General features: G+C 39.2%; 1 protein-coding gene across 1 annotated transcript; it reads right to left on the bottom strand.

Moving 5' to 3' along the window:
* Positions 1 to 7,910: 7,910 nt before the first annotated feature.
* On the bottom strand, positions 7,911 to 27,867 carry nktr (natural killer cell triggering receptor). The gene is made up of 17 exons (XM_084710454.1): positions 27,742 to 27,867; positions 25,250 to 25,328; positions 24,517 to 24,591; positions 22,304 to 22,411; positions 20,927 to 20,971; positions 19,070 to 19,157; positions 18,197 to 18,226; positions 17,163 to 17,308; positions 15,494 to 15,710; positions 15,107 to 15,277; positions 14,912 to 14,999; positions 13,403 to 13,551; positions 10,656 to 13,316; positions 10,398 to 10,481; positions 9,590 to 9,649; positions 8,808 to 8,909; positions 7,911 to 8,625 (listed from the first exon to the last, which is right to left on the bottom strand). Exons 2-17 carry the CDS (start codon positions 25,305 to 25,307, stop codon positions 8,556 to 8,558), a joined length of 4,152 nt encoding a protein of 1,383 aa, XP_084566580.1. The 5' UTR covers positions 25,308 to 25,328; positions 27,742 to 27,867; the 3' UTR covers positions 7,911 to 8,555.
* Positions 27,868 to 27,927: the final 60 nt, after the last annotated feature.

The raw sequence follows: 27,927 nt of genomic DNA, 5'->3' as shown, positions 1-27,927 counted from the left end.
ACTGTGAAAGGCCCCCAGCACCTCCTACTGTACTTAGGAGCAAGAGCCACAGACTGAGTAAAACTAGATGCAAAACGACCGCAAAGAGGAACATAACGACTAAAAGTGACGTGACTGATATGATTGCACCATTTGTAGTCATTTTCAGTCTCTTTATGGTCGTTTTGCATCACTTTGTAGTTGATTTTGTGTCTTTTTGCAGTTGTTTTGCATCTAGTTTGACTGATTTTGCATCACTTTGTGTCAATGTTTTGTATCTAGTCCTTTTTACTCATCATGTTGTTTTGCATCTATTTTTTTAAAGTAATTTTGAATCTCTTTGTCCTTGTTTTGTATCTCCTTTTACCTATTTTGCATCCTGTTGTGGTTGTTTTGCATCATTTTTTAGTCATTTTGCATCCCTTTGTACTTTACGTCAATTTTTAGATATTTTATATTCCTTTTATTTTACATCTCTTTTTACTTGTCTGTCTTTGTGGTCAGTTTATTTCTCGTTATAGCCGTTTTGTTGACTTTCCAGCGAGGAATGTTAACTGTGTAAAATGTCACTTCACACTGAGGCTTTGGTCCAAGGGCCCCCTGACCCCTTGGGCCACTGGGTCTGTGCCCGGTGGGCCTGTGCCCGGTGAGCCTGTGCCCGGTAGGCGTTCCCATCCATGAATAAGGGAGTTTAGGTGAAGCTATTGATAAAACCAAAATTGGCAGGGACTAATCCGCTTTGGATGTCAACAAAGTAATTGCAGAAATTATCTGGGGCATGTTTACCAAAACATTCAAAAGATACAGTATCTCTGATCACCGGTGCATTGCATTCACAGCACACACTGCACTTTGTTTATCGCAGCTTACTCTCATGCACACACAAAAAAGCAAATAGAAAAGGGAAAGAAAAACACAGCAACACCAAAAAAACCTCTCCCTCCCTCTTTGCTCCCACCAGAAGCCACCCAGCGAGCACCAGGGCTAACCCTGCTGACCTGACCCAGATATTAACCCAAGCCTCCAGATGTGAACGCGCGCTGGGATTACTCCACCACTGCATCAAGCTCCACATGCTTTCCTAATGAGGCATCCTAAAATGACCCTGGAGACAGAGCGGACTGTCTGCCTCACTATCTGCCTCTATTCCCACAACTCCATCAGCCTGTCTGTGCAGAATCAGCTTCATATCTGCTCATTTACACCATGCACTCCGGTTGAAAATACAAGTAACAGCAAATATTAGTCACTGACCTCATGTAGCAGACAAAACAAACATTAAAATTACACATTATTTGACAATATATACTGTTCAGTAGAGTCTGACCGATACTAGATTTTAGGATGTAAAAAAATTCTACACAGCAGCGATGTGTACTGAGAACCGGTATTAAACCGGTACCAGTTCCTGACTGATCAGAACCGAAATATTGTTAAGCTCCTGGTCAAACGATACTGTTATTTGTATTTATAACAGATAACGAGCAAAACATTCAGAAGCATGGGCATACTTTACTAGATAAAATAAATGCAGCTAAATGCAATAGGCTAATATATTATTGATCAGCCGTGTCAGTATATCAATACCATTCTGATACAGAATATACAATATATACATAAATACATTTTTACTTTTAAGATACACTCTATGGCTGGAGCCAGTTGTCCCCCATGTCCGCTTCTCATAAGACTGAAGCTCAGGCAGGCAGCAGGAACACTGCAGGAGTGCAAGACGAGTTCGACATTGTAAACTGACAACAAAAATTTAAGATTAATTCGTGCAGCTCTCTTTAAAGCTACAAAATAAAAACAATCTGCATCATCATCACACAAAAAAAGTTCAACACAAAACAACATATATGCGAATAATATATTGCAGTGATAGGCCAACATTAAGTTCCATCTAGTGTGGAGCCTAATTTTTATTATTCAAACTCTGTATTTCCACCATTAATTCCTAAAGCCTCCTATCCTTTAACCCTTTTTAGTCACTATTGTTTCCAAATACTTTCCAGACGATTGAACTTTAGATACAGTACTTTCCAGACCGCTGATCTTTGACACCATTATTTCTGGGTATTTTCCAAGGTTAATTTTTAAAAAATGACCAAAGGGCCTTTATTTACCATTATATACTCTCTCAAATTCTCACTGATACCCTATGATTTTAGCCAAACGTACAATGTCTTGTCCTGGACTTAACCTCGGTTCTGCTTTTTCTTGCTGATTCTGCAAATAACTTATAATAAAAAAAACAACAGTCATCAACCAGACAGACAAAACACAAACTATAACAAACGTACGACAAATTGCAACCTTCTGGTCTTCAATTATCTTTTAAATTGGCAAACATCATGTGTGTAATTGTGTATTTGTCTCCTGCTATGGACTACCATTTATAATTTTCCACCCATGGTGGCCACCAGAAGGGGAGAGACATCACCTCTCTATAAAGTAAAAAAAAAAAAAAAATGAACACAATCTGCATTATGTTCTGTAAAAACAAAAAAAAGTTTTCATGCCAGGGGATATCAGACAACATACCGATATCGCCGTGACAGGCCAATACCAGGACGATATATCGGTCGGGCTCTACCGTTCAGCGTTTTCTGCTTTGACTATCAAACAGCGGAATTAAATTTGCATTTAAATGCACTCGGACACCTGATACACAGCCGCTCATTTCATCGTTTTCCAGACACCTCCGCCTGAGTGGCACCTGCAACAAAGTGAAGTTATTAAGTGAGTGACAGCGAGGAGGATCTGTGATGCATGCATGAATGTCAAAGCCTAACAAACTTGTCCTGCACTGGCTGCTGGAGAGAAGGGGGGGCCGGTTTAGTTCCACTCCTCCTGTCTGTCTCGACCTGAGCCTTTTGCAGAAGCGCCCTGATATGAAAGAATTTAACTCCTTCTCTGCATCAATGTAGCTATTGTAGCCATTGCATTCTTCCAGCGGCTTCAATTTCCAACTTGTGCAAATGTCGGCAAGTTACAAACTTCACCGCAGAGGATCACAAAGCACAAAACCCGCGTATGTGACAGCCAGCGGTCCAGACACGCAACGAGACAGAAGTGTGGGCAAGTTTCATCGGCCTGCTAAGTAGCTCAAATTTGCAAGAGATCAAACAGGGACAAAAAAAATAAACAAAAATGCAGCGCTCCTCTGTAGCCTACCATTTTGATCCAGCGTTTCGAGGCTCGAAGGAGTCCCAGAATAACTCCTTTCGCACCAGTTTTCCCCTCGCCATGAAAATGACCGTTGAATTGTCACATTTCTTCAGTTTTCTGCCTTATCCTCAGTCTTTTTTTCCCCCCGTGCTGCTGCTGTAGCATTCAGACAGACAAAAATGCAGAGGCTGCTTTTGCAGAAGGAATTGGTGATTGGAGCTCGGGGATCATATGGGCTTTTTGTCAGACGCTTTTAAAGGGACACGGTACTGTTTAACGGGGAGTTACAGACAGGCGCGTTTCTTTGTACTGGACTTGATTTTTTTTTTCTTGGCGTCAGCAGGAGGACTGTGGGAAGGACACTCAGCCATATGGCGCAAACCTGAGTGCGCTTCCTCTCACCGTGCGCTCCTGCCACCGCGTGACGTCACACGGCCAGACAGATGCGGAGGTCAGGGAGTTCATCCATTTCCCATGTTGCAGAAGTCATTGTAACTTCATTTATACAATATACATATGACCAAAAATTACCACATATCAGCCTTTCATAACTTATTGATGTCACAATTCTCCAAACTGACGTATGGATGTGGTTGAATTAAACCACAACAGAGAACAAACATGTCCAATAAGAATTTAAGTTATTGTTTCACACTAAAAAAAAAAAAAAAAAAGACAAGAAAAAAAGAAAAGAGGAAAAAGTGGACCTCTGTTGACCTTGAAATACACAAATAATGCCATGGGAATGGATAGTTATTGTTCTGAAAAAGTCATCTCCATGATTCCCTTGGCGTTCTTAAAGAAAGTTACATTACTACTACTGTGTTAATCAATCACTGATCTAAAGCACCAATACTATTACCTTCAGCTAAAGGATATAATCATATTTTATTGTGTATCTAATCTCTCAATATCTCCCAGTTAAAGGGGAGACAGTGACAGTTCTTAAAACTCTGTTTAGTTAGAAACAAATAGAGAGAAAGAGATACAAATATATATTTCCTAATTAATTATGTGCCAATATTAAATCATTTTGATGCTTTGTGAGCACAACTGCATTGACAATAAAACATTTTAATGTGACTTAAAGTGTAAACCACACACACTTCTGGTCTTCTGTCCAAATACAGATTCAGAGACAGAATTTTGTTGGCTCTAATGATCACCAGCATTTTGATTTTCATTTAATTTATGACATTTTTTCCTCAGTAACTATAACAGATTATTATTAATTAGTCCCCGACACTGATAGCAGGTTAGCCTTGTCTTAGCGTAACTGTTGTTGATGACTTGTGTCCCCTCCCTGCCGATTACTGACGATGAGGAGTCAGCAGTCGGTATCAATATTACACATTTTTCAACAAAATGTGACTCACAGCAGCCATCAGAGGTCCTTGACCATATATGCACAAAACATTTTAGGCTGATGGGTCCAGTAGCACACAACTGCAGACAGTCTCCAGCACTGTTGGTCACTCACAAATGCACGCGCACGACCCGTTGCATGGAGGAGATAACAAAGATAAAGAGCAAGTGCTTCAAATCAAGAAGCACAAATAGAAAATACGAAGAAAAATTACAATAAGCGAGAGCAATGAAATATGGAAACAAATTAAAATTAATTATTAAATATGTTATTTACATGAAAAGGCTGTAGGGCCTAAAGTTTTGTGCAGGAATGTGGAGAATATTCACCAGAGCCAACATGTAGACATTCATAATATGCAGTATAAGTATATTTGAAATGTGCAACATAATAATATGAAAAATATATAGTCCTAAAAACTTTACATTAAATCATGGTGGGATGGTGAAGGAGTCAGTGAGGGTACATACTGCAGTTAGGAAATATATCATAAACTGATATAATAATAATAAAGTAAGGTGATAATAAGTGTTAAAACTATAAATTAACACAGGGCCCCTACACACAAGGTAATAATTCAGGTGTCACCTTAAGGCCTCTATAATTTCAGTTCATATTCTGTTTTAATGGCACACACAGTGTTATACAACAAATTCATTGCCACTTGGGCTGCAACTAACATTTGTTTTCATTATTGATTAATCTGCCGAGGTTCTGCCTATAAAACGTCAGAAAATAGTGAAAAATAGCCATTAAATTCTCTAAGAATCCAAAGTTAACTTTTAAAATGTCTTGTTTTATCTTACCAACAGTCCAGAACTCAGATATATTCAGTTTACGTGATATAAAACAGAAAAAAAGCAGCACAATGGAGAAGCTGGAACAAAGCGATTTTTTGGGCATTTTTCTTTGAAATATGAGCAATTAATTTTCTGACATTAGTTTGATGGTTTCAGCTCTAATTGCCTCAGTCCCTCTTGAGGGTCTGGGGCCCCAGGGCAGGTCCCCACTCTTCCTGGTTGGTTAATTCAGCCTCGTCTTGAACCGCCCTGAAGGATCTCTGGACCTCGGCGCCATTGCTCAGCCCCGAGCAGACTGTATGGAGCGGGAGTCAATACGCTCATAACAAGGTGGGGAAAAAATTGATCACAACCTGGAGCAGGTCCCATTCATCACTTCGTGTCCAGGACTGAGCCGAGGCCACGACATCAGAGTGGATACAGTCGCTCAGACAAGCTGCCAAGTCAAAACCCCAACTGACACAAATCTTAACACGCATTCAACACTGAGAGGTTTTTAATTTCACCGACAGTATGTGGAAGTGTAAACACAGTAATCATGTAGTTTGGATTGCCCTACCAGCAAAGAAAGTGCTCAATATTTCATCTCTTGTGCTGTTAAACATTTCAGACGGGCAGAAATTGAAGAGGAGAAATTCAGTGAAAAGTGAACCATCTATTTCCCCCAAAAAGTGACAGCAGGATAATGATTTTTCCTCATGAAACCTCAGGCATTGAACTCAAGTGAAGCCTCCACATTCTGAAAGGAGCCTCAGAAAAATAAAAAAAAATCACATTCTGAGCCACTTAAAACACCTGCACGTTAACAAAGACGGGACTATAGAACATTTTCTGTCAGGGGAAACATTATTCAAATCTTTATGCGCGAGTAAATGACGACATCTGGTGAATCAAGTGTTTGCCTGGAAGGTCAACTTAAAAAAAACGAAGATACAAAGAAAAACTACTTAAGGCTGGTGGTTTTCAGCCTTGTTGGGTTGAGTCACATGTTATAACTCCAGTGTGGACTGTGGACTTAAGTTGTTATTAGTTTTGTTTGTTTGCACATTAAAAAATATCCTAACATTATAAAAGATGATGATTATCTTACTGTGAAAATCTGAAAGCACCGCAGACACACGTATACCAACATATACTCACATTAACATGAATTAAGGCTTATATTATTATTATTATAAAGGTACCACTTTACAATAATGATACACAAACTACATATTAGTTAATGCAGTAATAAGCATGAACTAACAGTTAACTGTGTCTGGCAGCATTTGTTGCTCCAAAATCTGTTTGTACCTTTCAGCATCAGTGGGGCCTTCACAGATGTGACAGTTACCCATGATGCCATGCGCACTAACACGCCCCCATACCATCACAGATGCTGTCTGTTGAACTTTTCGCTGGTAACAATCTGGATTGTCCTTTCTTTTTTGTCTTTCCAAAAACACACTTTTCCACTTTTCACAAACCTCGATGTAAAGATCATGTCCACTGATTCTTTACCTTTATCAAAAATAAGTCACCATGTGGAGAAAGTACAATCATTACCCTTAAAGTAACACTTATAAAAACACTTTTCTCTTAATGAAATAGATTAGCTGTGAACATCCTGACATACTTATTAATTAATATCTTAATCAGCCAAAGATTAATGAGTTAGTATGTTAATTAATATGTAAACACTTAATAAATGTTAACAAAGACAGATGCTATTTAATGCTTATTGTATTATCTAATGTTAATAGCATCTTTATAAACTATTAAATAATGTACAGATTATCAGCATCATTAGTAAATGACTACAAGTTAACTGTTAGTTTCTGCATCAGCTCTTGTTAATTAATGTACCCTTGTTGTTAAGTCTTACCAATATAAAAGAAACACTTTATCTTTCTGTCCACATAAAATCATTTTATCCACGTGTGCAACACTGATGTATTGTGCTATAAAACTGCGTGCTCGTTGCTTGATTTTCCATTGTTGCATGGTGGTTATGATGGACTATTGTACATCCAGATTTGATGTGAACTGGGAGTCATCCATACAAAACAGGCCTGAACAGTAGATGTATTCACTGCTCGCACTCCTGCACTCGCAGATAAAAAGTGGACAGCCACTGTAGAAATTCAAAAGGCTCTGCATATCTCACGGACGAGTCCCGGTTTCTGGCATGCAGCTCACAGAAGCTCCCACAAGAGAGGGACGCACCAGCACAGCTTTAAGTGTACACAAGTATTAGCCAGGAGGGAACCAAATTTTCAATTAGTTCTGAATGTGATTAATAACTTAATGAAGTCATCTCATCATTGTTTGTTATTCCAATGAAGTGTTGTGAAATTATAATTGTGCATTAATCTGATTCTTCTCATCGCATGACATCTAACACAGTGGAGCCTATAATAAAACTGCACTGACTGACATAAATATAACGCATACACTTAAATCTGCCAGGATGAAAACATTTCTGTGGAGCCCGCTGGACTGATTGTACCAGTACGCACACACTGCAGTTCTGAATTGAAAGGTAGATGGCGCCATTGTACAGGTACAGCATGAAAATCTACTGAGCACTGTGAGGTAAAACCAAAACACAGGAATAAGATAAGATGCGTTGGTATTTATTAAGTGTAAACATTCATAACTGTTTGAGTAAAATCAAAATAAGACACACTATACTTTGAGTACAGTTTTTACATTCATGGTACAGTAATAAAACAAATGCAACAAAGACAAACTGCTACAAAAAGTTTTTTTTTTTCCTCTGAAGATCCCTGTCTTAAGGCAAAAACTCAAAATATACTCGCAAACCCACCAACTCCTTAAATGCATCAGAACTGACACCTACAGTATGTATAACTGTACATTTCAGTGTATAAAAAACACAAGTAGAAAATCAAATATACAATAATATAAAACATATACAGCTTATTTCTCATATTATTAATCACATTTTCTTTTATAGCTCTAGGCTGTTAGAGTAGCCATGTCGACAGGATTAAGCCCAGCTGTTGTCAGTCTTTGTATAAGCTTGTAATGTGATTTATTTATCTACATTCAATAATACTCATCTCCTCAAAGACTGACCGTCATGTCAGCTTACAGAGGGACATAGAGCACAGTATTAATTTGGTAACAAGATGAAGATTTTCCTCTTTGAGTGTTAGCTTCTGATCTGAGATGATAGCAGTAATTGCTCTTGTGTGTTGCAGTGTCCAGACTTTGTGGTTTTGTTCCCTTTCAGCTCAACTGTAGCGACTGCTGCGGCTGTGACTCCTGCGCCTGGAAGAACTGCGACTGGAGGAGCGGTACGACCTGCAGGAAACAAGAGATTACGTTGAAATATTTGAACTTTTCAGGCATGAATGATAGGTACGCCTTGGTGTTAAACCACAGTCTAACACAGAGCCACAGAGAGGAAAAGACAAAAGGTTACGAAAGTGACAAACGGAGAGCTGCCACCATGTTGATGTCGGTCAGGGGGCAGAGCGTCTTACCGAGATCTGCGGTCTGAGCTCCTGTAGCTGTCACTGCGTCTGCGGCCTCGTCTCCTGCTCACGCTGCGACTTCGGCTGGAATAGCTGTCATAAGAGTCTGACCTGCATTAACAGACAACAGAGATTTTATTTTAGGAATATCTTCAGAGGAGTGTTTGATTCATCTGATTTTGTAGGTAAATGCTAATCATAAAATGAAAAGCAAAGACCATCACTGATTTTATTACAAACACACTGCACAGTTATCAGAATAATGTAGTCTGCATGCGTGGTGTCAAAGATTTACTGGTTACTCCTGCATCATGTAATTGCAGATACTGAAATTAATGACTAAAGATTGCAACTAATGATTATTTTTAATTATTGAGTAATCTGCTGATTATTTTCTTGATAAGATCGATATGTCAGAGAACTGTTTACAATACCATAAACAAAACTTTTTTACAGCTCAAGGTATTGCCTTAAAGTTTTTTTGTCTGACAAACCTGAAGAAAATTTATTTTACTTTCACATAAGACAAAAAAGCAGCAAATCTTAAGGTTGCTTGAAAAATATTTCCATTTCCAATTAATGTTTTGTTGATGAAATATTACAGTTCATGAAAACTGACAGGTGTGTAAATATCCTTTCAAACTCTCAATTAATATCACAGCAACCAACACCTGATTCCTAATTTCACTTTGATTAAGATCAAACTGGAGTTTGATTGTGTTTGCATAATTGTGTTTGTGTCTGATTTGAAGGTACGCAGTGGCTGAGTGTCTGTTGGCACATTAACAGACCTGGATCTCCGGCGGCGATTATATGAGTGACTTCTGGAATGACTTCTACTGTACGTCCGACTGATAGGAAAGGGGGAAAAAAAGACATGTTTGAAAGACACACAGTGGAAAAATACAACAGAACATCTTAGGAAGGTTGTGTATCAAGTTAAAGGGTAATTGTGGTATTTTTAAACTTGGGCCCTATTTTTTAATATATCCAGTCCAGATATTTACAAATCAGAAATAATGCCAAGATCAAAATTAAGGTTTAAAAATACAGGCATTACCTTTATACCTTTTTTTTTTTTTTTTTTTCTTTTTTTTACCAAACCAGGAGGTTTGTGTCGTTGTTGTAACTGTTGTTAGTGTTGTAAAAAGGCGCCCCTCAGTAGTAGATGTCTATAAAACTATTTGATCCCATCGACACTCAACAATTGAACCAGGATGGTTTAATATTGGTATTTGACTTAACTTTAGACTTCACGAAATACATAAAACAGTTCTGGCCAAAGGCATTTATTAGTTTTTGACTCTGGGATAAAACTATATCTATTTATCCAAATCAAACGCACATTTATTCTATGTGATGTCCTTTTAAATAACTTATATAATAACTAATGTAAAATTTTTCATTACCATTCACTGAGCCTCCACTGAAACTGTTTAAATCCCCCCTGAGGAGGCCCACCACCCACTAAAACCTCTAAAAATGAAGAGCATGATACTAAAACCTCCCGAGTTTCCACTGCTTTTAACTAAGAACACTTCCCCACTGGGATCCATTAGGTGCCACAATAGATGATTAAATCTGTGTTTCAGGGTGTACCTGTGACTCCTGTAACTTCGATATGTGCTGCTACGAGAGCGCGACCGTCCTCTTCCCCGCCTCCTACGACTCCTGCTGCGGCTCCTAAAAGAATTATGTCGTGTTATAAATCACATTTCACCCGAGCTGGAACAAATGCTTCACATCCATCAAGTTTATCACTTCACAGTCTTGATCTACGTCAAAAGAAGCCCCTCCAGCCTTTAGAAAGATTTACTGATGGTGCCCTCCTGCTCGTCATTTAGTCACTTGTCTTACCTGGAGGAGTAGCTGGAGCTGCGGGATCGACTCCTGGACCTGCTGTAGGAGTGGGACCAGCCTCTTGAGCGGGACCGATGACTGGAAACTGAGCGAGACTTCCTTGAAACAGATCTAGACTTCTTCGGGGACCTCGTGCGGGACTTTCCTCTCGGCTTTCCCACAGAGGGGGATCTCTCCTCACTGGAGCTCTCCTGGTTCCTCGGCCTCTGATTGAGCCGTGCGGTCTTGCGAACCTCATCGAACAGAGATCCCGGTCGGACTCTGCTTTTGCTTTTTATTTCCATTCTCACTCCCTGTGCATTGGAGGTCTGGTTCTCTGGAAGTTGGGTGTTTTTTGTGGTGACAGGTGCCACGTTCACGTTCTGTAGAGCTGACATTCCTTTCAAAGGCCTCCATTTGAAATTAATGACAGTGCTAGGAGGTTTGCCAGTGGTTGCCTCATCTTGCGGTCCACCAGTGTTTGTCGTTGTTGTGGAGGTAGCAGAAGGCTGATCCTTGCTATGAGGTAAAGCTCCATCTTTACTAGCCATATCTGAAGACTTTGAGGTAGCTTTCAGGGTTAACTCGGGGGCGTTATTGTGAGATTCATGTGTAACTGGAGGTTCTACAATTTCAGTGTCATGCTCTGGGGTACAAATATCCATATCATCTAATGACTCCTGCTCTGTGACGCTGGGTAAATTAGCACCGTTCCTGTTGGATGACTGAAGATGAGGTTCAGTGTGTTTTGCTCGCTTATCTTCTTCTCTAGCAGGATTCTTATTCAAAGAGGTTAAATGTTGATCCTTTTCATTCATACTGTCCACAGCAGGCCTTTCTTTGACAACTCTACCAGGACTGTGTTTCTCTCGCTTTGATTCATCCTCTTCTTCCTCCTCTTCGAACTCTAAAGGTGGCTGCCAGTGAAAAGTCTCTTTGAGCTTCTGGTGTTTCCTCTTAGATCTCTTTCCTTTGTCCTTACTGTGATGTGAGCCGCTTTTGTTCTCACTTCTTTTCTTGTGTTTGTGCTTGCGTTTGGCCTTCTTCTTGCTCTTGTGCTTCTCTGGCTCTGCTGCAGACTTCTCAGGACTTTCCTCTGACTGACTAGAAGCAGCGGTGGCGGCAGCTGTCTTGTGCTCCAGAGCGTCAATTGCCTCGGATGTCTTCCTGCAGGTCTCGTATTCCGATTCTGAACTGGCCTCCCCCTCCTCTTTTTCAGATATGGCCAAAGTCCTGGATGTTAAATTTTCAGAGTCGCTTTCTGAATTCCAGCCGGTGACAGCAGACAACTTTTTGTCAAGCACTTCACCAGACTGAGCTGCTCGTTTCTGCTTTTTCGATCTAGTGCCACTGTTGCTTTGGCTCACTTTATCGCTGTCACTATCCCACTCAGACCTGCTGTTAAAGCTCTCCACCGGCTTCATCTCTTGATCCTGTAAACTGCCTTTCTCTTTTATTTTCTCCACTGAACCACTGACATCAGGACTATTCTCACAGCCAGCTCTGTTCTCTGATCCAGACTGAGCGTCTTGACTACTGGTGAGTGAGATGTACTTATCTAAATTTTTTATCCTCCTCAGAGAGCTGTAATACTCCTTCCATTCCTTGTCTAGTGAGTTCTTCTTGTTGCTACGTGTTTTCTGGGAGTTTTCTGAGTCAGATCTGCTGTTTGAAGACGACCTGCTGTTATACTGATGAGGGGATCTGGACCTGGACCGACTGTAGCTTCTGCTCCTCGAGCGACTAAAGGACTTGCTTCGGGAGGACCTGCTGTGCAAGCGCCCTGCAGGTTTGTGTGCTTTGTCGCCTTCAGAGTCAGCTGGCAGACGCTTGGGTGTAACTGAAGTCTGAGCTTTGTCAGTAACAGTACTTGCTGCTTGGCCAGACGTGGAACTAATATTGGAAGCTATTTTAGCTTTAATTTCCTGAACGTGGATGTATGAGGGCTTCCAGGGCTTTTGACCAGGTTTCCAGCGTGAGGGTGGGGGACTGTCGCTCAGTGGTATCACAGGGACACTTTCAGGATTTGGGACAGTGTGGAGTCTGGGGACAGGTGGGACTTTGCTGTCTGGAAGCTTCTTGGGGACATGGATCATGGGATCTGCTTTAGTTTTGCTGGACTTCCTCTTTCTCGGGGATCTGGATGAGCTCCTCTTTCTGGATGGAGACCTCGATCTGTACCTTGATCTTGATCTTGACCTAGATCTAGACCGGGATCGAGAATAGGACTGAGATCTGGATCTAGACAAAGACCGACTTCTAGACCTAGAGAGGCTTCTGGATCTTGAATAAGATCTAGACCGACTGGATGTGTAGGATCTAGAGTAAGATTGTGAGTCTCTGAAAGACAGCGAGGACCGCCGTCTCCTCTGACTTGACGAATTATGCTGATTTGAAGAGGAGCGCGATGGAGAACGGGATTTTCTGGACTTTATTTCTGACGACACCGACCTTTCGCCCTCCGACATGTGAGACTCTTGAGGTTTGTTCTTAGAGCTCTTCTTCTTGCCATGTTTGCGTTTTTTGGCCTTCTTCTTGTGTTTGGCTTTCTTCTTCTCTTTCTTCTGTTGGCGGTGCTGACTGGACCTCTCAGAGCTGCGGTCTGAGGAGTGCTCTGCAGACCGGGACCACGCAGAGTCGCTTCTGTCGTCCCATCTGCTTGAGGAATGGTCATTCAATCTGTTAAGTCAAAAGATGCATGAAGCAAGAAAAAACAAAAAAAAGAAAAGATATTCTAAGCTACAAAATAAACTATTTAGTCATACTTGTCTCCTTTGCTCCATCTCTCGATGCTCGGCGGCTGATAAACTTTGGTTCTCTTCATCTCCTCTTTCCAGTGTGGTGGAGTTTCACTGCTACCACGCTCTTCTACAGAGGTAGAGCGTGATTTAGACCTTGTGGGGGTGTGATATCTCTGCAAAAAAAAGTTAAAATATATTGATACTTCAAGAAAAAAAAAAATCAGAGAGCTTGCTGAAGCTTACAGATTCTTTGCTTTAAAGTGGCAATCTCAAAGATTTAAGTCCTGGTTGGTTTGGCGACACCTGTAGTTACTGGTGGTATCAGCAAGCCATTTAAAAAAAGAAGTCAGACTCACTCACCCTTGTGCCATCTCATTTGGCGATAGTGTGACTTAACATACATTTATTTAAGGGAAAATCTTTGAGATTGCTCCTTAAGCAACTTCTGTGATTATTATTAAAATGCATATTAGTGGCAAAAAGTTATACAGAAAAATATGTGCATGGAGAAAACAAAAAAAAAAACATGTTCACACTTTTTGGCTTGTGCCCCTTAAGAGAAAGGTTTGTCTACTTCTGACAATGGATCTACAACACTAAGAGGTCACGTTTCCACCCACAGTGACCAGCTCAAGGCAAAAGAAATTGGGGAAATTCTGAAAAAATAAGCACTCTGCATTCCTCTCTTGAATCTTCTTGCGAGTTGGGAACGACCACTTTACAGTATTAATTTCTGTGATCAGCTTGCAAAAAGTTCTAAAGCCATATTACAGAAACTTTCTATCCTAAGTCTTAAGTAAAATAGAAAGAGTCTAAAATAGGATTTTTTCCAATCATAGAAGCAAATCCTAACTGACTTTAGCAAATCCTATCTTATCTTACTTCATCCTATCCTATCTCAGGTTAGGAAATCCTAAATACTCAACCCTACATCCCTTACTTACTTCTGTGGCTGTTACCTAGCAAATGACCCTTTACTTTTCTCATCTCGCTGAGCTAAACAACTTTTTTAACTGTTGTTTTTATTTTTCTTAATTAAACATACTGAAAAATGATAAATAACAACAAGTAGGCAGATACTCTAACATGTTCTTTTTATGAAATTTACACTACACGCAATTAAAGACCAGGCAAGTTAGCAAACACAACCTGGTGTCAGGGTTAAAATTCAGACAGCTTAACAGCTATCCTAAAGTTATGAAAGGTTAAGATTCTGGGATGTTAGGATGCTAGTGTAACACACTTTCCTATCTTAAGTTAGGAGAGGAACACTGACTTATGAACTGTTCATCTGTCATGTTTTTTTCTAAATTAGGTCCTCACCTTAATTACCATAGTTACCAAACAGTTAAGATAGGATCTACAATTTAGGAAGATTTTGTAATACAGTCGAACAGCAGAAATATTGCAAATATTGTCCCTTGGAATAAGTCCGAGTGGATGAGGTCAAATTTAAGGCAGACAACTACAAGAACAATTAATAGATAAACACCAAATCAGATAAATCTCTCATCTTAGTTGAGGTGGACGTACCATTGTCCCTCTGCCTTTGATCTTCCGTCCAGACTTGGAGACCGCTGGTTTCTGGTCAGCTGAAAGAGTTGTTTCTTCTTTCTCAACTCTGAAAAGATCAATTTTCAAAGTAAACACCTACTGTAATTGTTCACTGTGTCAACAAGGATGTATTCCAAAAGATGCCATACAAATGAAGCCCAAATTAAAACTGACATTTCCGCTTTGTCTTCCTGTGATGGCATGTCCCGTCGCAGCAGGAAACGGTTCTCTGGCACCGGTGGGATTTCCTCCGGTCGGACGACAGGCTTCTCTCTCTTCCCACTCTGCTCCTTCTCTCCCTCTACTTCATTCTCCCCCTCCAGCAACATCTCTCTTTCCACAGGACTGTGAGACATGATGCAAAACAATATTTTGTTATGCAAAGAACCAACCCGTCTCTTTGCTCTTAAAGCCGACAGTGAATCATGTCAGTACTTCTCTTTATACTTGGATATACTGATCAGGCTGGCTCAAAACTGCAGCTTTGTACATTTAGGACACATGTGAGTGACTATATCAGAACGTAAAGATGCGACCATGAAGGAAGATTAAAAAAAATACCTTGGCTTCGAGGGCATAATGTTCTTCTCCTTCTTTGCCTCCCTCTTTTTCTTTTTTGCTCGTTTACTCTTCACACGTCTCTTGTGCTTACGATGTTTGTGCTTTTCATCTGATTCACTTTCAGATTCCACTGAAGAGGAGAACTGAGAGGACGACTCATGGGAATTGAGGGACGAGTCAGCAGAATGGGAGGTTCGTTTCCTCTTGCCTTCAAGTACTGAAGTAAGAAACAGAACAGCAAGTGTCATTAAATTAAAATTGATGTTTAAAGAATATGACACTGATATATTCAGTCAAAGTAAGAAAGAAAGTTCAAATGCCAGGAGTCATTTTCAGGGTGGTGCAACAGCACTACAACAAAGGCTTTGTTTGATTCTCTTCAGTATGTTGGAGGCAAGCCTGGCAGAGTCAGGTGGGCAGATGCCAACTGAAGTCCACAGAGATCACCTTGCTGATCCTCATTAAACACAAGATCAGGTTACACGCCCTGTACGAATGCCAGTGGGGGGAAATACTGGCATCAAAATGCCAACCTCTTACAGAATGAGCACAAAATATGACCCAGTTAGAATCACAGGCAGGCAGCACACGTTATTCCCCGCAGGAGACACAAACAAAAGACACAATACAAACGTGTAAGATCGCAAAACAACGGGTAACGTCTATTTAAGCTTTTTATAAAGAAGTAAGGTAAGCTGCCATACACACCAGACATTAAATTCTTTCTGCACCGACTGTGCGGATACATATCAAATCTACAAAGACTTGAACTGGAGAGGTTTTCATACAACAGTAGGTCAAAAATCTGGTGATATTCTATATTTTTCTTTTTGCGATCACATGACAAGACCAAACCAACAATCGATTGATTCTACTAACAAGTATTGCTTATGTATCCAAAGCCTTGTGTAAGGCTGTTTAAAGCCTCTGGAAACTGAATTCATAAAAATGTACATATGATATAAAAGTTGAGCATCTCATTAAGCATTAACAAAAACCGGATTGAAAATAAAAATAACTATTTGAAAACCTAATTTAAAACAACAGCAACAACAACAACAACAATCTCCCCCAGGAGTACGACATGTAAGCTAAGTAATTCTGTGGTTGGGGCAGCAGCAAAACTTTATTTAGTTGTCCAAAGAACCACCTAAAAAAAACAAAAAAAAAAAAAACAGGCCCTTTTCCAACAGGGAACTGAAGAACTTGACTATGCTCTCTCAAAATCCATGAGACTCAGGCAGATTAAGTGGGAGCAGAGCGGTTTGTTGCACCTGCTTGAGTGGGACAACTGATGACGAGGATGTTTTTAGAAATGCTTCGCAGAATTAACTGTGCAATTTTCATAATAAATGGCATAATTACACCCAATTCAAACCCAATATCAGGAAAGTGTACAAAAATATGAATAAAAATATTTCGAATTTTTATCAAAACTAATTTCCACCACTTTTTAAATTCTTCTTATTATATACATAAGGCTCTAAATTATATAGTAAGAAATCTATTGTGGATTTGGGTTCCCTGTGAATGTGCTAGTGTTGCTAAATAGTACAGTGCACAGCTGTTTTAAAGAATGTAATCAAAATTATTGAGCCGTTTGTAAAAGTCAGAAATGAGTCGGGGTAGAGAAAAAAGGAAGAAGAAGTAGATCAACCACTGAACTTACCATCATTAGCGGACTTGGTGAAAAGTTGCCCACAGTCCATCACTCTCACATCAGCGTAGGGTCTGCTGGCTGAGTCAGTCTTCAGCCCCTCGACCTTCTTTATCACTTCAAAACCAGAGATGACTACACCAAAGACGACGTGAACTCTGCACAGAGGTAGAAAAGATTAATGCACGTTACAACTACACAGCAACTGGACTATTATATGATCTCAGTATCTTCAAAGGCCCTGAAAATGTATTTTCAGCTTCTTGCTATGAGTAAAAAGTTATCCTTTACCGACACACCATTTTCTGCCAAAGTTAGAACAGTTTTGGTTATGTCACGACAGATTTCTTTCTTTCTCGGTGTTCTTCTCACTGATCTGAGCTAGCTCTGTTTGAAAAAAGATGATGTAACCTACTTCCACGCACCACTGAGGATTCAGCAACATTTCAATCCAAATCTGATCAGAGCTGATTTGTTGTTTGCTCACAGTCAAATCTGATCTAACCACACCCACATAGTCACAATGAAGCAGATTAGCTGAGTTGTGGACTGTTAAAGGCTTATTAAAAAACACCTGAACATGTTTCTTTGAATCTTGATATATTATTATATTTCTTATATTGTTATAAATATTGAAAAAATACAAGATTTCAGCGCTTAAAGAAAAATGCTGGAAAATCACATCAGTAATGAAACTTCACTATTAATTATTAACACTACTTTAAATCCTTCTCTAACACCGTGCCCTAACTGAATGCGAATGTCACTACACATAACTTCTTGTCCACACTCAATCTGTACACATCATGTACCCATCAGCATGTGTGTGTGCAGATTCTAATTTTTCCTTTTTTGACATATAGATAACTTATTTTAACTGCATGGATCAACCATTTTGCAGCGCTTTCGATGCATGAGACAGCAACAGATAGAAACAAGATGTTTACATGGAAATCAATGCAAACAAACCAATTCTGTCACTAATGGTTACATGCATCGCATTCAGGTGGGACACGTGTAAATGACAAAGAGAAGTTAGATCTTACCCGTCAAGATGAGGGGCCATCTTGGTTGTGCTGTTTGTGGAAAATCCAGCAAAGAAGCCAGGAAAGGTCAACCAATGGCAGTGGTGGGGTCATGGAAAATATGAAAAAAAGAGAAAAAGAATGAGAACAAACAAGTAACTTAAACAAAGTTCGGGTGCTTACTGTACCATGGGAAAAATCTCAACAGAAAAAAGGTACAAAATTTCAAAGACCACCATTTTTAATGATATTTGATTGCAAATCAATTTCAGAAAGAAAACTGTTGTATTTTGGCTGTTGAATTAAAAACGGCCATGAACAGGCAAAGAAAACACTAGAGTGTCGCAATCAATTTGGATCATACAAAGAAAGTTGTTTTATTCATGTAGGACATTTCTAACTTAAGGTGGTAACCTGTTTTAGTGATAAAGGAAGCCTACAGAGCCAAATAACCTCAAGCCATTTGTGAATATTTGTTCAAACATAAAAAATAAACACTGTGCTCTGCAGAATACTTGCAAATACAAACTACTAAATGATAAATACAGTCAGGAGAAGAGAGAGAAACACAGCCTTGGAGACACATTACCTTGGAAGAGCAGGATGCTAGAGTTTCTGTAAATTTTACACAAAAAATGGCAAGAGAAAAAATGTAACACATTTGTAGATAAAAAAGAATGAATCCATGTTTCTCTGAACTTTCAAATCTAACTGCACATAGAGAGGGGACTGTTGACGTTCACACAAATTCTACTCTACAGTCTCAAAACAGAAAAAAGGGTCAGAAACCAAAAGGGATTAAAGAAAAGCAAATAAATAATGCAAGTGACCTGTCAGTTAAAAGGTATAGTGATTAAAGGTGCAGAGTGATTTGATTTACTTAATGCTACTCACATGAAAAACTGTGAGCCGTTGGTGTCCTTCCCACGATTGGCCATCGACAACAGGAAGGCTCTGTCATGTTTGAGAGTGAAGTTCTCATCTGTAGGAAGCAGAGCAAGACCGATCGGAGTCTCAGAGAGTGTCCTCTGATATATAATAATGGAAATATTCAGGGAAGAACAGGACAAAAATAATTATTTTATCCATCAAACCTAATCATTGCCTCACCAACCAATCCTTCCATAAACGCTCGTAGAGGTTTTTGTTGTTTGCTATTTCTAGTTTTTACAACTAGTTACTTTTCTAAAGTAGCAAACTGGTATGGTATGAGTTAGAATAATAACTATAAATAATTCTGACCATGTTCTAAAGAAAAACATTGATTTCCATTCATTTTAACTTGCTTGAGATAGATTATGCATCCATTGTCTTTCCTCTCATAAAAATAAACAGTAGAGGCTGCGAACCAGAAACAAAACCAGGTGTTTGCCAATCGCAAAGAAGAAGAAGAATGAAAAGTAGAGGGTGAAAATTAAGAATAAAAGCCTTGGGCAACTCCAAGAGAAAAATCGAGGTTATCAGGAATTTTTTGTTATAAATATTTTTTCATTGGACAGTCGATGAGGACAGTGAAAACAGTTTCTTTTCTCAGCGTGAAACAGCTAATCAGTCATGCAAGTTAAATGTTTTATGTATCAGAACTTATTCAGAAAACATGTTTCCATCTCACATTAAGAGCATTAACCGTTTTTCAAAAAATGCAAAAATCCAAAAACCATCACAAGGATATTGGAATTCTGCCGTTTCCATCAACCTTTTCTAATGCAATCCTTAAAAATGTGTATTAAAATACGATGATGGAAACACAGCTTATGATGAATCACCTATCTAAAGCAAGTTTCAAGTCAGATGATCAAGATTTTTTACAGCATACTAAATGAACGTTGACCAAATTTATTGAATTCTTTGTAAAACTGGTCTACATGATGTACAGTATAAAATAATTGACTAAAATATGTAAAATGTTAAATTATACTTTCAATATAAAGGCAGAAAACGTATTGAACTAGATTATATCTTAATAATTAATAGTCTACGTGTAGAATAAAAGTCACACTCAGGTGATCTCAGTTAAGCACTGAAGTTAAATGATAAATGTCATCAAGCTATTAGCATACATGAAAGTTACAGTGCTTCCCAATTTATTTCATCTCCATATACTGCAAGGCTATACAGTGAATCTTCTTCCACTGTGGTGCTCTATGAGTCTCCCTAATGGGCGGAGAAAGCTACAGCCTGCATCTGACTACATGTCACAGCAATCATGTGTCTATAAATACCACTTATGTTAACATGTGTGATATTTATATGTAAAGTAATATGAGCAGCCCTGAGGCTTTGGGGGTCTAAAAGGGTGACTATCTGAAAAGAAAACCTTGTAAAGTCCCTTTGGTATAAATTTGCACTTGCACCATTGCAAACATTTGCACTGGTTGAACTTAGAGAGAGGAAGGTGGTGGGGACAATGTTGACATGGTGTTACTGAGCTGTGTACATCTCTTACCTTCTCATTTTGCAAAAGACCACTCTATAAATAAAAGAATATGTTGAAAATTTTAGGCAGGAAGATTGTAGCTTTCAATAAAGAGAATGCCTACTCTCCATGCTGATTTGATAAAGCCTACTACTGTTACTAAATAAAGTGAAGGCCAACGGAGTCATACATAGGAAAATTCACATGAAATCCATTATTATCACAATAGGCACATGCAACTTTATGCTCATGCAAAAGTAGCTACGTCTGAGGCTCATGAGTGTTCAGATAAACAACTGTGAACTGCTTATTAAATAATTTGATGTTCTCATTACCTTCAAAGTAGCCACCATATATGGACTCTCCTCCTCTTCCATTCCCTGCAGAAATGAACAATAAAATAATTAATCCATTGAACCACACAAAACATGTGTAGGCTAGATAAAGGATGGAAAACTGCTGTCTCATCAGTATTTTGGACAAAGAAAATGAAAATGATTCATGCATGATTATAGGACAAAGTCTTTCAGAGTGGCCACCACATTCAGGAAACAGTAGAGTCAGTATAAAACACTCACAACAATGCAAATATTGGTACTTTAATGAGATTAACTGCTTCCACTGTTTTAAAAACCATCATGGGTGTATGACAGATATTCCTACGTGGGCTTGGGAACACTTTGGAAAACTGGAAAGCTGCATCTACTAATCCAAGTTAAGACTCCCCCGTGAAAAGTGAAAGCCATATATCAACAACATCCATCTGGTCCCGAGCTCCTCTGAGATGGACTGACAGACAGTGGAAAAGTGTGCTGAGGCTCGAGTCCACATTTTGGATTGTTTTTTGAAAATCATGGACGTTGTGTCCTCCATGCTAAAGCTGAAGAGGACCATCCAGATTGTTACCAGCAGTAACTTCAAATGCCAGCAACTGTGATGGTATGGGGGTGTGTTAGTGCCCACGGCATCATGGGTAGCTGTCACATCTGTGAAGGCCCCATTAATGTTGAAAAGTAGAAACAAGTTTTGGAGCAACATATGCTGCCATCCAGACAACGTCTGGTTGTCAAGTCAAGAGGTAAACACGTCCCTATGATGCAAATATCAAATTAAATATAAAATAAATATTTAAAAAATGTAAATTTAATTAAATATCAAAGTTTACCCATTACGATATTAAATGTGTGTTTCTACTGTACTCAGTTAAATATAGGTCAAAAAGTTTTTGTAAATCATTGCATTCTGTTTTTAATTTACCTTTTACACATGACCCATGCACTATCATGTCTCATAAGTTGTTGCAACAGTTTTTGGGTTGATACTGTTTATAACAAAGATATGGCGCAAGATGTAACCATTTGTGGTCACTTGATAAAACTGTCACAAATCCCTCCAAAATGCCACATTAAGACACAGAGGCCCAGAGGAACGCCATAGAAACATTCAAGCTGTGATTTAGTATCATAAACTTTTGACAACTGACAGATTTCTGCAAGAATCGCATTTTATGGTGATTGGATGGCGAGCACTTCTGTTCTGGGAATCGCTCACAAGCCCCCTTATTGTTTCTTTCCATTGGGTTTTATGTAAAATTTGAGCCAGTAGTTTGGAAAAAGGTGGAGTAGCATGAACACAAGGCTGACTAACTTAATTCACTTTGATTAAACACACACTTTCAAAGTTAACGAGGTTATACATTAAGACGTTATTACCTTCGGTGATGTCGCCTCCTTGGACCATAAAGTTCTTTACAACTCTGTGAAATGTGGAGCCTTTGTAGCACAGCTTTTTCCCTGTGATTTTGCCGATTCCCTTTTCACCTGGAATCAGATGTACGTTAACCGAGCTCTCATCAGACACAAAACATTCAACAGACCTGCTGCTGTGTGAAGTGCTTTTGTGTATACCAGATGCCTTGAGGTGTTAAGACATGTTAGTCTTGAACGTTGCCACATGGGGTTTGCTCTAAATACGGCAATGAAACCACGGTTGAGGAAAGCGGAGGTTTCAATAAACCGCCTTTGTTCAGGCATCCTGTTGTTAATACTTCTGTGCAGGACCACAGAATTCATTAAAAAATCTGCTACTGGAGCGATACTGGCAGGGGACAGAATATTGGCTCAAAGCTATTGCCCCCTGGGATTTCCCTTCCCCTGAGGTGAAAGGAGACGTGAAGGCAGAGATTTCATTAGATGCGTTGATGTGTTTAAGGGTGCCTTCAGAGGACAGAGAGCTGGCTGTTCAAATGGGCAGCTTAGGTTTCTAATCTTCAAGTATTTTGCTTCACTGGCTTCAGCATTGTTCCAAGTGTTTGGTTTCTAATGGTGTGAGCTGATCCCCGCCTAAAAAGGACACACTAGACACTTTGAAAAAGCCTCAGAAAACTGCTCAGCTGAACAGTGTATATTACTGTGTTATGTTGTGTCTGTAAGTCCAGGAAAAGGAACAGACTAACCAGCCGTCTCCCATGTCTGCCCTTGCCAGCATCACATTCCCGTCGGCCAGGTGGGGTGAAAAATGAGAGGGAGGATCGATCTGCAGTCTGTTTGCAGATTTATGGCTATCTCTGGGCAGACCACCACGACTACAGTACACTGTGTTCTACACAGTGGGGCGAAATATCCAGGGAGACAGACCAGGACCCCTCTACTCCATCTGTCACTGGAAAATGTACACTACAGTCATCGCTCCTCTCGTCAAGATATCAAATGACCAATGAGGCGTGTGGAGCCTGATACCGTAGCTCTTATTTTCAATCCATATCTCATATTTTTATTCATTCATCTACTAATTGCGGTTATTTTTAAAGGCAGAAATTGAATGATTGGAAAGAAAGAAGACATAAAGAAAGGGACAAGGAACAGACCAAAAACATTATTGTTGTGTGGTATGTACAATGGCCACGTGAGCCACCAGTAAATCCCTAATGTCCCTGCTTTCATTAGAGAAATCAATAACACATATAGGGCTACATAAAAGCTACTACATGCAGGTTTTAACTGGTTATGAATCAGTCTCAATTTATTACTCATGCCTCTGTGTGACCTACATAGGTTAATGAGACCATCTGTGAGATGACTGCCTATTTTTTATACAGTTATTCTTAAAGCCTGCCACCGGGACGGCGTCATTGTAGTACGTTAGCCAGTTAAAAAGAAGCAGGAGGAGGAATTTTATTTAGATAATTTTAATTTTAGATAAGTATTACAGTGAAAACACTACCACATTTGTCCACAGAGGCCTCAAAAATCAATAAAATATTAACGTTGCTTTTAGATGCTTTAATCTGTTTTGTCCACAATGCAAAGATATTCAGTTTACTGCCATGGAGAGTAAAGAAACCAGGAAATATTCACATTTAAAGAGCTGGAATCAGATATTTTTTTTTCTTAAGGAATGACTAAGACTGATAAATTTATTATTAATACAGTTGGCATTAAAGCTTCTACAAGGAACTTTTCTATTTTGGAGACCCCTATGGACAAAAGTGGCAGTGTTTCCTCATCCTCGCCATCAAAAATACATTTACCTGCTTCTTTTTCACTGGCTGAAGTGCTACTTGCTGTAACTCTGGGAAAATGCAAACAGGCTCGTTTCTATAGAGGCATCAGTATTAAATAAAGACCGTTTCATAACCAGTTAAAAACTCCTTGTATACACTGTAATTTAAGAAGTCAGAACTAATCGATTAATCATCACAGCTCTAAACACAACTACCATCAAACTGTAGAAATAGGCACTGATAAACTATGTATGTTACATGTGTCATGTATGTTACAGTTGTCAGTTGTACTTCTGAGAGAGCAAACAGACCAGTTTCTTGTTATATTCTAGGTTCCAAAATTATATGATTATACAATGCAGTAAATAGCAGGATAAGTAAGTGTAGGGAAAGCAGAGTAAAACATGAGTGAACATTACTCACCAGTGCACAGAGAGAGAAAGTTTTTGCTTGTCTTGGGACAAATATCCGAAAACAGTTGAAAGACTATGCGCCCAACTATACAACACAAAAAAAGAAACATATTAGCTCACATCACCAGAGCTTAGCTTCTAAAAATTAGACATGCTTATGAATGTATGAAGCATTTAACAATGGGTGGGAAATTAATAGGCCAAGGATACAATTAAGAGTTACAAGTAGCCCAAATGATCATAAACATGCAACAATAAGTGGCACCCTGTGGTGAAGCTCGGGCATAATAGAAACTTTTCCATAGCTAGGAGCAAATCTGAAACTATTCTGACAAGCATGTTGGTGGATTATTTGGCTCCTCCCTGCCTATATAAGGGTAAATTACGTTTATTTACCCTGAGGCCACTAAACTCGTCAGTGCCGTTTTCACATTCACATCAATTGTGCAAAGTTTGAGCTTGCAAAGTACACAATGCTAACAGCTTCTCGGGGCTAGACTTCAACACAACCATTCGGTACAGACTCAAACCAGTCTTTTAAACCAACGTACCCCTGAGTGTCCCACTTTCATTCTACACAAACACATGAATATCAATCAAAAGCTCCAAGGCTATGAAAACAAACTACTTATATACTGTTTAAACATCTTTATTGAGGATGTCAGTTCAAAGTAATCCGCTATGAGGCTGTTTACACATCTAACGAATTTTCATACCTGTAAACTGATTTTAAATTCTCTTACCTGGCTCCCGGTTGAGCTCCACATCAAAGTAGCACTGAGGGCGGTCTTTCACCCCCATTGTGATCAAAGTCCGGGTGACCTAAAATGAATGAAAGAGGACGAAAAAGCTGAGCAGGAAAAATAATAAGGCAGCCTTCTCTTTAAAAAAGCAGTAAACACTTCATTCGAGTTCCCTTTTCATCAGTCAGAACACCAACAAAGTACAGCATATTTAGAAGAGTGTGTCAGAAAACACTGTAGAGCCAACGAGGGAGGACAGGAACAGAAAGGGGAGGAGAGAGAATGATGGGAGGGGAGTGTGAAAGAGAAGGCTATGGGGAAATGTACTGGCTATGCAAATCCAAGCAGAGCAGAGCACAGCTTCCTTGCTGTACAATTTTAACTCTGTTTCCACTGTACACTTGGATATCAGTGCATGACAGTTTACACACACTGAAATGTCACAAACTGCTGCTACAGCTGAGCCAAAGTGAGAGCAGGAATGGACAATAATTTGTCTTCAAGGTGTGTCAGCGACCTGTTAGTTTGAACATGTTTGATTTTGATTATGTCAGCAAGAGGACACGACAACAGTGTAAACAAACACCAATTACCTAACAGTGTTTACCCTTGATTAAACTGATTAGGAAATCATGGCACAATGTTTCCAAAACCTTGCCTCAACTCGTTCAATGTCAGTACTCCTCTACTGTTGCACAAGAAAGTCAAGAAACTCAATCAACATTGGATAATTATAACTACAAACTAATATTTGGTCTATTAGCAGCTTGTGTGCACAAATTACATATTAAACAAACATGTCTGCCTTGCCAGACATTGTTTTGCTGGCAAAGAAAGTGCAACACTGCAAGAAAGCAGAGCATCCAATAATCTTCCAGCAATGTCTGGACATATTTAAAGGATAATCTTCTCATTATTTGCCTGATGTAGGCTGCAAATTGTTCAGAAAATGCTGAGTCACTGTGCTGATACAATTATCACCTCACATGGAGTATGTGTGTGTTGGGGCAGTAGTTTAACAAAGTGAAGATAGAGCAAGCATCACTTTACTGGACCTAATTTCAGCCCACTGATAGCTGCAGACCACAAGGAAGAACTGTGTCTTTCACTCGATGAAAACACTTAGTGGTAATGCAAAATGTAAGAGCATGCTCTGCCGTACAGTCAGGAAGACATTTATACAGGGCCTGAAAACCATATTAAGATTATTCTGACAGATTTTGCAATATGAGTCATTATTTTGGTGGGAATTGCAATAAATGCTCATTCAAGACTATTGTCCTGCCTGACATTTTAGATTGCAGCACAGCAAAACCAGACAATGTTCAGTGATTTTTTTCTGTGCCAGCAGCGTGTACGGGCTGTTAATTTAAAAAAAAGAAAGAAAGAAAATAATGTTGCGTGACTTGGGCTTTTTTCTTTTTGCTCTGGTATTTTAAGATGAATGATAACTGTTGTTTTATATGAATATGATTTGTGGGACAGGGCATCTCTGTATCACAACAATGCATAATTAATAATACTATGTTGTCATACATTTTACCTTCATTAAAAGAATTTAGCTCCTGTGATTTGGATTTTACACTTAACTATAATAAGATTTCCATAATAGTTTGATTAATTGTATTTTATTTTTTTTTTAGCAAAATGTATTTAATTCACAGCTAATAATAAAGCAAAAAGAAACTGTTCAGTGCAGTTGAATATACTGCATTCACAAATCAGACCAAGGCAACTGTATTATGCTTGTCAATACAGTATCCTGATCTTTCACTTACGCGACTGTACCACATCTCATCTCAAAGGCACGAATACATTGTATTTTTGGCCAGTAGGCTTTCATATTACAATCCTTGTCTGCGTTTGATGAACTGTGGACACATTGTTATTGTATAACATCCCTCCTGTATATGCAGACCACAACAACTTCAGCATGTCTCAACTATACAGAGTGTGTCCTGTGTATTTAGTTGGATAAATTAAAGGAAGTGAGAGCTACATGGTCTACAAGTCATGCAAATCACTGTAGCTTTTAACCCTGATAAATTATTTAAACGCGATCAAAGTATAGGCATAATGGACCACAAATATTGTCGATAAAAGCAAGGAAGCGCTGATCATCACAGAGTCTATTAGCTAACTATTCCCACAACAATGTCCACATTCACGGCTCACATAACGTTAGCTAACTGTTGGTGCGGTACAAGATTTAATTCGGTTTTGCCTGAACCTGAACAAGGGCGATTTCAAGCCATGTTCAGGACAATACCAGAAGAGAAAATATTAATGGACTAGCTACACTCACAATAACAGCTACGGTAACACAAACATTAGGGCCGCTGGCAAAATGGTTGAGCTAACAACCAGTGGCTAACTAAAGTTAGCTAGCTAGCTTTCGTTAGATTTCTCTCTGCCACAGTTACAATTCACATTTAACATAACGGTGATGATTAGATTACAGACTATCCAAAGATACAAATGGCATAACTAACCTCTGTACAGTAGCTAGCGAGGTAATTAGCTAGTCACTGACGGCCGACATTAAGCAAGCGCTAACTTCACTTTTTAGTGAAGAGGATGCTGAGTCGTAATTAAAGGGAATCCTAGATTTGTAAAACTCTCGCGAGATTTGTACGTTCGTTTCTTCATTGCGCACCTTCTCCAAATTAATTATGTTT

Source organism: Lutjanus erythropterus, chromosome 21, assembly GCF_056507025.1.
Source record: "Lutjanus erythropterus isolate fLutEry1 chromosome 21, fLutEry1.hap2, whole genome shotgun sequence".
NCBI classification, from domain to species: Eukaryota; Metazoa; Chordata; class Actinopteri; order Lutjaniformes; family Lutjanidae; genus Lutjanus; species Lutjanus erythropterus.
Note: the sequence above shows the minus strand (reverse complement) of the source record. Positions and strands in the feature narration are given on the sequence as shown.